Source organism: Sesamum indicum, linkage group LG10 (genome assembly GCF_000512975.1).
Source record: "Sesamum indicum cultivar Zhongzhi No. 13 linkage group LG10, S_indicum_v1.0, whole genome shotgun sequence".
NCBI classification, from domain to species: domain Eukaryota; kingdom Viridiplantae; phylum Streptophyta; class Magnoliopsida; order Lamiales; family Pedaliaceae; genus Sesamum; species Sesamum indicum.
The window spans coordinates 11637670-11650748 of record NC_026154.1 but is presented as its reverse complement, the minus strand read 5'-3'; the positions used below and the strand labels follow the sequence as shown (position 1 = coordinate 11650748).

Genomic DNA, 13079 nt, shown 5'->3' with positions numbered 1-13079 from the left:
GTAGGGAACTTGATTTTCATGTGATAAGTGGAGATCACGACTTGGAAGGCGTTGAGGATGGATCTTTCCAAAATGACATTATAGGCTGATGGAGTATCTACTACTAAAATTTTAACAGGAAAGTCTTCTGAGTGGCGCTAGTACCTAGGGTCAAGAGGAGTGAAACCATGCCCCTATGATGGACTACCTCCCCCGTGAATCCGTATAGGGAGGTGTCCCCCTAACTGCATCTGATCGTAGGCTTCCTCGAACAATATGTCTGTAGAACTTCCCGAATCTATTAAGATACGTCGTACTTTGTAGTTGGCAAGCAACACCGTGATGACTAGAGCGTCATTATGAGAGCTCTTAGACCTGATTGTTCCGCCCTTCTAAACTGGATGAGGTGGTATCCTCCATCATCCTAACATCCCATATCTCCTTTATAGTTATGTCGTGTGCCTCTCTAACCTGGCCTATCTAGCATGATGAGAGTCGCCTCCACTTGGACCACCTACAATCATTCGTATAACCCCTTTACTAGGAGGATCATTAGTTTCAACATTTCCTCTAAAGTTATTCCTGTGTTCTTCATTTGGTTAAGAATCTGGACTGGAAATCTTTGTCTTTTTCTTCCCACGACTCTCCTTCTTGGCAGCTTTTGTGTCTTCCATGTTGATATACTTGGCTGTATGGGATAAGAAGGCGTTGAACTTGAAAATAGTTTTTGTTAGCCAGGGACTTGAAGAAGTCTCCATCCAGGAGTCATTGTGAGAAAGCACTGGCTTTCACCTCTTGAGTGGCAGAGGATACCTCAAAGGCTGCAGCGTTGAATCTTTATAGATACTTCTTCAATGGTTCATTGTCCTTTTGGCGTATGGCAAAAAGGCTGAGCTTCGTCTTCCGAATCTTCCGACTACTAGCAAATTGGTGCAGGAAAAGAGACCGGAATTCTTGAAAGCTTCCTATCGCTCTAACGGGAAATTAGTTGAACCATTGCTGTGCAACTCTGATGAAGGTGGTGACAAAAATGCGGCACTTGATTCCGTTCATGTACCTATGAAAAAGAGTTGTACTCTTGAGGGTCAGTCACCAATCATACTCAGCAATAGCGGGGATACGGAAATTCACTAAAAGTTCATCTGCCATCACTGCTTTCGTGAAGGGGACACCCTATTGCTTGTCTTCGGGGCCTCCGCTATTTGGTGTTTTACATCTTAGAGACCCTTTTTGAGGCATTCCAATCGTGCCCAGCCATTGCTTGGGGACCTCTTGGGGAGCCGCTGGAGGAAACCCTTGTGTCTTAATCAGTGGGATCATAGATATAAAGATGTCTCTCTCCGGTGGGCCTCCTTCTACTCTTTCTCTAGGGACAAGGACCAACACTGCAATCTACTCCCGAATTGTTGCTGCAACCACATATTGAATTCAACAAAGTTGGGGAAAGCTCTCCTAAGGTGGTGTATGAAGAAATGCTTCGTCTTGGAGGATCAACCAATAGGTCCACCACTCTGGGGGTGCCAGCACAGGCAAAGCTGGAGCGGACCCTCCTCCAATGGGGCCAGGTATGCTCCTACAATGACCTGCAAAGGTTAAATGTTGATGGGTGTCTCTACATCCTTTTGCTTGTTAACGGAGTTGTTGAGGGTCTCCATGGTAACTCACGTCTTCAACTCAACTTCCAACAGACGACACCAATTTATACGTGCCATTTTAGCACAGGTCCAACGGTTTTGGATCTTAATGATGGACTCGGGCTGATTAAGCAAAAGAACTTTAGAAGTAGAACCTGCAAACAACACATTAGCACTCTGATGCTCAAGTTAGGTCCAAATTTAGGAATAAATAATTATTAAAAAAATCATAATGATAAATTGGTATAAAAATAAGAATTTCATGAACAAAATATGGTTAGAGCACGAGTTGAGAGTTTCAACAAAATAGCAAAACAATTTCCAGATTCTTGAAGGTGTTCTCGTTGGGGGATGCTCCTTGTATTTATAGAGAAGATGTCCCCTTTAGTGGAGACTTTGCATGTTACTTGTATCTTCGAGAAAAGGGCAAGAAAACTGCGGATAAGGCACGATTTCATCTTATCTCTAGCTTGATCAGCACGTTTTTTATTGGAAGAGGACTCCTTTTACGTGAGGAACCCTACTCTGCGAGTATTCCTTCTAGGTCAAGGAGTCCAGAGCCTTGGGGGCGCCTCCCTTCTCCTGGGCTAGGCTTGGAAGGCAGGCCTCTGATCTAGTAAGCCTTATACTGGGTTTCCCTCTTAGGTCGAGCTTGGTATTTTTCCAGTGGGCCATCTTCATCATGGGCTGTTGGACTCGATTTGGGCTGTAAATGTCTTCTTGGGCCAAGTGCTTTTGGGTCATACACATTATATATAATATAATATATAATATTAATATACTAAATATTACTTATATAAAATATATATATTTATATATTAAATTAAATATATAAATAAACAATATATTTTTGATTAAAAATATACCCAAATGCACGCTGGGCGAGTGTAATACACCGTCGGACCGAGGGTACTTTTCTCTATTTTTTATAACATAGGGGGATAAATTGCTGTTTTATTTTTCATAAGGGGGTTAATTGCTTATTTCCCATAACGCAACAGGGTAAATTGCATTCTTCCCCAAATTAACGTATATTTGATAGCCAAAAGTGGGTAAGATCTCTATCTAATCTCCTCAAACTTTTAAAAAATAGAAAATTTGGTATTATAGACAGATGGTAAAATTTCCATGTAGATTTCTTTAAGATTTGAATTTAAATTTTTATAACATTAGTTCTAGGGCTCCTACCTATAATCCCGAATCGAACAGTATAATCCTGACTTTTGACTTTGAGGACTTGAATGAGGATTTGCTACTTGAATCTCCTTAAAATTTGAATTTGGATATTTATAACATTGATTGGAGAGCTCCTACTAGTAATCACAATCAAATATTATAGTTTATTGCGCCTTTGTTGATCAACTCAGTCCCCACCTTGAACACTTTAAATATTCTTGAACTCGAAGAACTTCATAGAGAGAATTAAATTGGCCCTTCTTCTCTGGTTTTCTTCAATATCCATGTGTGTTTTGAATGAGCTCCAAGGATCCCTATATAGGGGTTAAAGAGATAGGTTGTGATGTACTTGAACACCTTTTGTATTATTTCTTTATAATTTAATATAAATGGCTAAATATATCAAATATTTGGTATGACATGACTGGTTAATTGGACATTAACTCTTTAATTTATATTTTCAAAAGCGGTAAATATCAAATTATTTGTCTTGATTTGATAGGAATATACATGCAATTTTTCCACGTTGCGTCGTTTGATTAGCTAGAATCTTTGACTGCAAAACAAGATTTGGTTGGCCGATTTACTATAAGTTTGACACTTATCGACAATTGATTTGATGACCAAATATATATTAAAATATCAATCAATTTATACTTGGAATGAATTTAGTAAGTTTCAAACTATAAATAAAAAAGGAAAAATATAATTAATAATTAAAATATTATTGTATACTTGTCTTCATTCAATTGATTATAAAATATTACTTGTTTACAGTACCAAAATAAATATTAAATGTGTTGGAAACATCTTTTGATGTCTCTATACATAAAACAAAAATAAACTTTAACCCGAAATACACAGCATGGATATGGGAACAACATGGTAGGATACCAGAAAGACTTGTGTATGTTCTTTTTTTTTTTTTTTTCTTTTCAGAGGAAACATAAACTCATATTACTTGACATTGATCTGACTCGATCACATTTGGTCACGATCTACGATCACGACCTCCCCACGTCATTGATCCGAACCTGTTATTTGGAAATAAAACAAGCTAGTCGGGTTCGTCCCGATGAGGATACTCCGATGCTTAAGTCAGACAAGGATCGAAAGAAAACGTTGCGATCTAAATATACGAGTGAAATGTGTTTTTAATGCATGCCTCCTCTCTCTGCAAATTGGAGTATTTATAGGCAGTGGGGTTGTGGGCCCACTCTTGAATAGGTGTCACCTTCATGGCCATGCATGCAATAGGCAGTGGGGTTGTGGGCCCACTCTTGAATAGGTGTCACCTTCATGGCCATGCATGCAATGACTAAGCAACTTCCAGGATGAACATCTGTCCGGGCCAATGTGCGGGTCGGATCTGGATCCACCCGGCCCGATAGAGACATCATTAAGCCACAATGGGCCACATGCGATCCAACGATCTTGACGTGCGATCTCCTAAATGTCTTTTGTTCTACCAACACACGATCCATTACGCGACCACTAGTCTCGACCTCTGTTGATCTTTGTCTTCCAATAATATCTTTATCTTGCGATCTTGAGTCCCCGATAGAGTAGCCCCAAACATTGATAAGGAATCAGCCTTATCATTCTCGCATCTGGGAATCTGATGTACATGATATTTATCGAATTTAGACATCCAGGACTTTGCCTTAGCGTGGTAAAGTACAATGTTCTCTTCTTTAGTCTCATACGTCCCATCAATTTGTAAGGCCACCAACTGAGTCGGTATAAACTTCTAAATCTCTAGCACCCGCTTCAGATACCAATTCCAGCCCCATAATTAAGGCCTCATACTCAGCCTCATTGTTCGTGACCGAAAAGGATAGTCGGGCTGCGACCTCAATCTCTACATTATCAGACCTTGAATCAGGATGCCAACTCCCCCATTGCCTGCATTAGACGACTCATCTACATGGAGCATCCATTTTTCTATATTGGGACTGCCCTCGGGCTCCACTACGAACTCGACCATGAAATCTGCTAACACTTGTCCCTTCAACGATGTGCGATCCTGGTATTCAATGTCATATTCCCCCAATTCTACTGCCCATTTTACAAGCCTACCCGACGCATCAGGACGCTCTAAGACATTTCGCAAAGGGTGATTGGTCAAGACAACTACGCAATGACCCTAGAAGTAAGGTCGCAACTTGTGCGTGGTTACTACCAGCGCGAGGGCTAACTTCTCAATCTGTGCATACCTTTTCTCCGCCCCTTGCACCATTTTATTCACATAATAGATCGGGTTCTGTACTTCTTCCTCTTTCCTTACTAACGCCGAACTGACCGCATTTTCAGAAACGGCCAGATATACATACAACACTTCGTTTCCCTTCGGATTCGTGAGCAGCGGTGGTGAGCGTAAGTATGAGCGTAAGTAGGTTTTTAAATCTTGGAATGCTTGCTCACATTCCTCCGTCCATTCAAAATTTTTGGGTTTTCTCAACACCTTGAAAAAAGGGAGATTTCTATCTGATGACTTAGAGATAAAATGATTAAGAGATGCAAGCTTACCAGTGAGTTTTTTAACCTCCTTCACAGTGGTTGGTGACTTCAATTTGAGTATGGCCTCTATCTTTTCTGGATTTGCTTCGATCCCCCGTTCACTGACCATACACCCCAAAAATTTTCCTCCCGACACTCCAAAGATACATTTCGTTGGGTTGAGTTTCATCCTGAATTCTCTTAGGATCGCAAAGGTTTGCTCGAGATGGGTCATGTGATCTGGCGATCTTGAGCTTTTACCGCCATATCGTCCACATAGACCTCCATGGTTCTCCCAATCTGATCTTTAAACATCCTATTTACCAGTCGTTGATATGTTGCCCCTGCATTTTTTAGCCCAAAGGGTATTACATTGTAGAAATATATTCCCCCTTCAGTCACAAACGATATCTTATTGCGGTCTTCCTCTGTCATGAAAATTTGATGGTAACCCTGGTAGGCATCCATCATAGAAAACAATTCATAACCTACTGTCGAATTAACCAAGGCATCTATCCGAGGAAGAGGGTAGCGATCTTTTCGACATTCCTTGTTTAGATCTGTGAAATCTATGCAAACTCTCCACTTTCCTCCGGGTTTAGGGACCACAACAACGTTTGACAACCAATCAGTATATTGAATTTTCGAGATGTATCCTGCCATCAGCAACTTCTCAACTTCTTCTTTGACTATCTGATTCTTCTCAAAACTAAAATTCCTCTTCTTTTGTTGTACTGGCCACATGGTTGGCTCTACATTCAGTCGGTGAACAATTACTTCCGGTGTTACACCTAGAAAATCAGATGAGCTCCAGGCGAATACATCATCATTTTTTCTCAACAATGCCACCATCGTATTTTCTAATTGTTCACTCAAATGCGACCCAATCTGGTAGTCTTAGAAGGGTCTCCTTGAATCACTTCCACCATCTTGTGACCTTCGACCGGTTGTATTCTCTCTACTCTCTCTCCAGATATTCGATTGTTGTCATCGACGATCTCCAGCTTTCTCTTCTTTTCTGCGCTCTCGCCCTTTTTTAGGGACAGATTATAGCATCTGCAGTCCTCCACCTGATCGCATACTACCTCAGCAATTCCGGCTTTGGTCAGAAACTTCATTTTTAGATGATAAGTGGAAACCACCGCACGAAAGGAATTAAGCACTGGTCTTCCCAAGATCACATTGTACGCGAACGGTGTATCCACCACCAGAAACTTGACCATTAATGTCTTTCTTCTTGGCTCGTCACCCATGGAAACTGGCAAGTCGAGGGTCCTCAAAGGCTCGATCTCAGTGCCTCCAAACCCAACCAGCGGTGTCCTCACAGGTTCCAACTTTGCATTTTTTAGGCCCATTTTGGCCAGAACATCCTTTAGGATGATATCAGCGGAGCTTCCATTATCTACCAGCACTTGATGGACCGCGAAGTTAGCTATGACTAGCTTGATCACCATGGGGTCATTCTGCGACCCAGTTCTCCCGGCAGCGTTCTTACTCCCAAATGTGATCTCCTCCTCTAGTTCAACGTTCACAATTAATTGGTCCCTCTGGTCACTCCGATTTTGGCGTTTCCTCGACCTTCTAGAATCTCCCCCTTCAGGTCCTCCCGAAATAGTATAAATTACACCTTTCACAAGCGCGTTATCCCTTGGGCTCACTTCCGTTCGTATGTCTTTTCCTTGATCCTTAGCCCTCTCGTGACTTCTGGACCGGCTCCTTCTAACAACGCTTTCATTCTCACGGCACTTTAAAACGAGTTCTTTGAAATACCCTTGCCTGATTAACCGTTCTATCTCATCCTTTAATTGGAAGCATTCCTTCGTATCGTGTCCCCGCTCACGATGAAACTTGCAATATTTGCTCGAGAATTTTTTAGCTGGTGTGAACCTTATATGACGAGGCCACTTTAGCATATCAGACTTCTCCACTGTTAACAATGCCTTGGTCCGAGTAGTATTCAAGGGAGTATACCGGTGATACTTCGGCTAGTAGGGAAGGTCGCGACCACGATCCGCTTTCTGCTTTCTTGAATCTCCTTTCCCATGTTCGTGATCGCGAGTTCTTCCGCTACCCAGCCACTCCCCATCTTTCATCGCGTTTATCTCCTCTTCATTAATATATTTCTGTGCTAAACGCATCAATTGCTCCACATTTGTGGGTGGGTCTCTAGCTAAGGCAGAAGCAAAAGGTCATTTCTTCTGCCCATGTATCAAGATGCTCACCATCATGTCGATTCTCAAGTCTTGGACCTCCAGGGTTTCATTGTTGAACCTTCCCATAAAGTTTTTTAGGGTCTCGTTATCTCTCTGTCTAATGGTGAACAGATAGGTTGCAAACCTGTTTTGCTTTCTCTTACTAGCAAAATGAAAAATGAATTTTTGGACCAACTGTTCATGCGACTCAATACTTCTAACAGGTAAACGGGTGAACCACTCCTGAGCCTTTCCCGTCAGTGTGGTTACAAATAATTTTGCTCTTATGGGACTAGATTGTCCAAAAAGGTTCATCACCAAGTCAAATGCGGATACATGTTCTTGAGGATCTTTTAAGCCATCGTATTTTGGTAAGTCAGGCATTCTAAAGCTTGTGTTTACAACTTCTCTCAAAATTTTATTACAGAATGGTGAATGTTTATTCTGAGTGACCAACTCTCCCCTTCGTTTCAGTTCAACTATTTGCTTTCCCAACATTTGAATCTGTTTACCTACACTATCAACCTCAGCCCTCGAGATCGCGGGTCCGCGTCTATGTCCCCCACTTCGAGCACACGACCCTACCTCTGAAGGAACAATCATAGGTCTCATTCCTGGGTCTCTTCTACTCAGACCCTTGGATACCCTTTCGACCTCTCTTTCACATACCACCCTCCGCCTGGTGGTTTCATTTTCAATAGGTAACGCATTTCTTCGCTCATATGCCATAATGGCATTTCTTCCCGCCTCTTCCATGATTTACCGCAATTCACCTTGTGTTAACTGAATTAATTTCTCCTTCCCCTTCGAAGCCCCTTCCATCACAAGCATGTTTTCCTCCGAATGCTCCATGTATAGGGTTTTCTTTTATCTCCAAATTTGTTCACACAGACAGCGCCAAACTGATCCAACTCGATCATGTTTGATCACGATCTATGATCACGATCTATGATCACGACCTCCCCACGTCACCGATCCGAACTTGTTATCTAGAAATAAAACAAGCTAGTCGGGTTCGTTCCAATGAGGATACTCCGATACTTAAGTCAGACGAGGACCGAAAGAAAATGTTGCGATCTAAATATGCGAGTGAAATGTGTGTGTAATGCGTACCTCCTCTCTCTACAAATCGGAGTATTTATAGGCAGTGGGGTTGTGGGCCCACTCTTGAATAGGTGTCACCTTCATGGCCATGCATGCAATGACTAAGCAGCTTCTAGGATGAACATCTGTCCGGGCCAATTTGCGGGTCGGATCTGGATCCACCCGGCCCGATAGAGACATCATCAAGCTACAATGGGCCACATGCGATCCGACGATCTTAACGTGCAATCTCCTAAATTACTTTTGTTCTGCCAACACACGATCCATTATGCAACGACCAGTCTCGATCTCTGTTGATCTTTGTCTTCCGATAATATCCCTATCAAACATAATCCCCACAGACTACAGAATCCGGTCACGGAGGTAGAAAAGATGCATCCCCCTCCTGATTCAAAGCATACTGAACAAGTCTGCATCTGAGTTACCCAAACGTCTAACAAAGGAAATGAAATAGAAGCTAAGAAAGAAGAGAAGAAACGAGCATCTGCGACAAGAGGATTAGTAACAGAAAGGTCCAGTTGAGCAGAGGACACTTTGTTCAGTAGTGTGCTACTATCACCTTCCAAAATTACTCGAGCCCACTAGTGTCAAAGAGCAAGACGAATAGCTTCGCTCGCTGTCAAAGCCTCAGCCATTTCTACTGACCCATCCCTATCCAAGCGAAGGGATAACCAAGCCACACACTCTCCCCCAACGTCGCGAGCGATAACTCCAAGACCCAAAGCTTGTCCTCCATCGAAGTTGATTTTAATGCTGTCAGTGGGAGGACGAAGCCATAAGGACTGGTGCTACACCGTGACCGTCGCATCCTTGGATCTCTGTGATGTGAAGGCTCAAGGTAATTCTGAGCAAACTCGACAACCTGCACAAGGAGAAGGAAATCCTTATGTGCAAGCTTCAGATTCCTCGTCCACCAAATACTCCGACAAATCATTACGACAAGGGTGAAGTTGGCGGGAGACATTTTAAGCAAGAGGGCATTAATCCAATCCTCCATGAAACGGTCTAGAAAGTCAATAATTTGCCATGAATGTTAGATAGTGCCCAACTGTCGTGCGAAAGGGCAGTGAAAAAGAATGTGAAGAGGGATTTCCGATGCTGAGCCGCATAAAGGACAATAGAACGCTTCGTAAAGCAACCGCTTTTGTAAATTGCTCCCCGTCGAGAGAATATTCTGGATAGCTAGCCGTATGAAGACCTTCACCTTATTTGGCATATCAGCTTGCTATACCTTGCGCACATCTACCTAGCCCGACACAGCCCACTAGTATTTTCCTGGAAGGACAGGGATAATGTAAGGTGATAAGAACTAAGGGCTGAAAAGATGCCATTACTCGAGTAGTGCCAGACAAGCAAATCCGCTAAACCGACTAGACGAAGAGGAAGTTGAAGAATAAGATCTCGATCCTCCGACCAAAACAGGGCACTAATTATCCCTTCATTCCATTCCCTCGAGTCCTCAATGATAAGTTCAGTAACCTATCAAACCAGGACGTTTGGGGGTTTAAGTGTGATGACCCGGAATGATGTTGTGCGGGAAAACCATGGGTCCTTCCAAATATTCACCAAATGCCCCATCCTAATACGCCACCTACAACCTAAGTGTAAGAGTTCCGTTGCAGCCATAACTCCTTCACGTATAGGACGGACGAGCAGCGAGCTGGGCATTAAACAGATGGAATTGAGGAAAGTATTTTGCTTTCAAAATCGACAGACCAAGCCTCTGCATGAGACAAAAAATGCCACAACTGTTTGGCGAGCAAAGCCAAATTAAAAGCCTCAAGATTTTGAAAACCCAGCCCTCCATCGAGTTTGCTTCTACACATCTGATCCCTAGCTGCCAAAGCTTGGAATTCCTAAAGTAGTGTTTTTGGTAGCCTAAAGCAAGACATAGAATAAAAAGATATAGCTTGCACAACCACTTGGATAAGGACCACCTTACCCGCCTGAGATAACAACTTCTCGTGCCATCCCTGAATCCTTTTCCAAATAGTATCTTTTAATGCAACAAAAAAGGCCTTTCTGGAATGGAAGGCCACCACACATAAACCAAGATATACCTCATGTTCGTTTTCAAGGCGAATACCCAACACATAACCAAACATCCTTGAATATCAGGAGGAGTGTTACAGCTAAAAGCAGCAAAGGATTTGCGTAGGTTAATCTCCTAGCCGGAGGCGAGCTTATAAGTATCAAGAACAGTCCGAACAGCTTGCACTGGTGTGCTTTGCTGGGCAGAACACCATGGTGTCTTCTGCAAAAAGTAAATGGGAGATGCAAGGAACCCCTCTGCAAACCGCCACCCTTGGGACTGTTCCCCTATCTACGGTCTTCCAGAACAACGAACTAAGCAACTTTGTACAAAGAAGAAACAAATAAGGGGATAGAGGGTCCCCCTAACAGAGTCCCCTCTTAGAGGTGATAGAACCAAACTAAGACCCACTCAATACAAAAGAATAAGAAACGGATGAGACACAAAGCATAATGAGATCAACAAAAGCACAAGGGAAACCTAGCTTACCTAGCACCCTTCAAAGAAACGGCTATTCCATCCTATCATAAATCTTGCTGATGTCAAACTTAAGATTCATGAAGTGCTTTCGCTCCTGGAAATGAATGTTCAAAAAATGGTTAGTCTCAGAAGCAAGCAAAGCATTATTAGTAATGAGACGCCCAGGCACAAAAGTAGATTGAGCAGAGAGATAATCATATCTAGCCAGGATTTTAATCGATTAGCGAAAGATTTAGAGGCTATCTTGTACACCACATTACATAAGATTATAGGGCGATACTAGGTAAGGGACTACGTTGTTTACATTTCAGAACAAACACAATATTTGTATCATAAAATCCTATAGGAAGGATTCAAAAGTTAAGGAAATTAAGAGCGCAAGTAATGACATCAGATTTGACAATATGCCAGAACGTTCGGTAGAAAAGAGGAGGCACATTGTCTGGTCTGGGGGATATTAAAATTAAAAAGAGCCTTAGTTACCTTAGTCTCCATGTAGGCCCATAGTAGGTCTTCTGTCATCTCCATGTTCACCACGGTTGGGAGGTGCTCACTGTCGCTTTGGATATCATCTGGAAGAGGCCTACTAAATGTGAAAACTCCCTAAAAATACTCCAGGATACACTGTTGAACCCCTTTCATTGACTCAGTCCAAGAACCATCATGAGTGCACAGCCTATGAATGGAATTGGTCTGGTGTCGTTGACTTGCTTTGGCACAGAAAAAAATTAGAGTTTTGGTCCCATTCTTTGACCAACAGATCCTTACTGCGTTGTTTCCAAAAAAATTTCTCCTGAAGAATGAGCTTAGTAAGTTCAGCCTTTTCCCTCATCGCATTGGTTCTATTATCATTTGTCATCACGGTATGATTCCTCACCACTAACAATCGTTCAAGCTCATTAATCCTCTCATGGGTTTCTCGATCATAAAGATGTCCCCAACAAAAAAGCCATGCACTAACAATAGCAAGCTTCACTCTTAACCTGAGTTCTGCTCGAGACAACCCTGGGACCGACCAAGCTTTGGTAAAAATGGCTTCGAACACTGGTTCTTGGAGCCAAACCGCTTCAAAATGAAAGTATTTCCTACTTCCCAAGAGATCCCACTGCACCTTTGGTCGAAACTCAATCACCAACGGGGCGTGATGGGAATAAGGGGACTCAACATGACGACCTCGCGCCTCAGGGTATGCTAAGGACCACGATGCATTGGAACAGGCGCAATCAAGCGTCTCTCGAATAGTATGTGGCGCCTGTTGATTCTTACACCATTTGAAAAAGGCACCATGAAAGCCCAAATCATATAAACCACAATCAGCTAAACAATTTCGAAAGTTTCGTATCCATCACTTTGCTCGCATGGGACACCCTTCTTTTTCGAAGTGTTCAAGGATTTTACTGAAATCCCTTGCACAAAGCTAGGGCTTACCAACTAATGATGCAACCGATAAAGGAGCCTGCCTCATCTAGTCCAACTGAGGCACCAATGTGATAGCTAGAGAACAATTGAAGCTGCACTTCCACGGATTTCTGCCACAGGAATGCTAATCCCCAGCTTCTTCCCTTCGGTTCAACCCAACAATCAAATAAATTCAACTGTCTTTTTAAGCATTCAATTTGGCTAGATGAACGATTGGTCTCTGCCAAAAAAACCCAAGTGGGGGTTATTTGCTCTAAGGAGATCATGAAGCCCTTTAACTGTCCAAGGGTTCCCCAGTCTTTGACAGTTTCACATGAAGAGACTCATGGCGTCAGGTGGGGCTACGGGGCAGCCTCCACCAAAAAGTTGGAAATCTCTATAAGAGGTCTAGCAACTCTATTCAATTTTTTGGGGATAGGAAAATCTGCAACTTGGATGTTTTCATCTACTAATTTCTATCTGACAAGGAGGCTAGGGGTGGGGTTTGGAGCTGGCTCAGTTGGGGGGGGGGGGGGTTTTTTTTGATTTTTTTTTTTTGGGGGGATAATGGGGTCTTGGGGTTAA

At 42.6% G+C, this 13079-nt stretch overlaps 1 protein-coding gene across 1 annotated transcript; it reads right to left on the bottom strand.

Moving 5' to 3' along the window:
• Nucleotides 6161-7201, bottom strand: LOC105172779. Its single transcript, XM_011094355.1, has one exon. The coding sequence runs from the start codon at nucleotides 7199-7201 to the stop codon at nucleotides 6161-6163; it is 1041 nt and encodes a 346-aa protein (XP_011092657.1).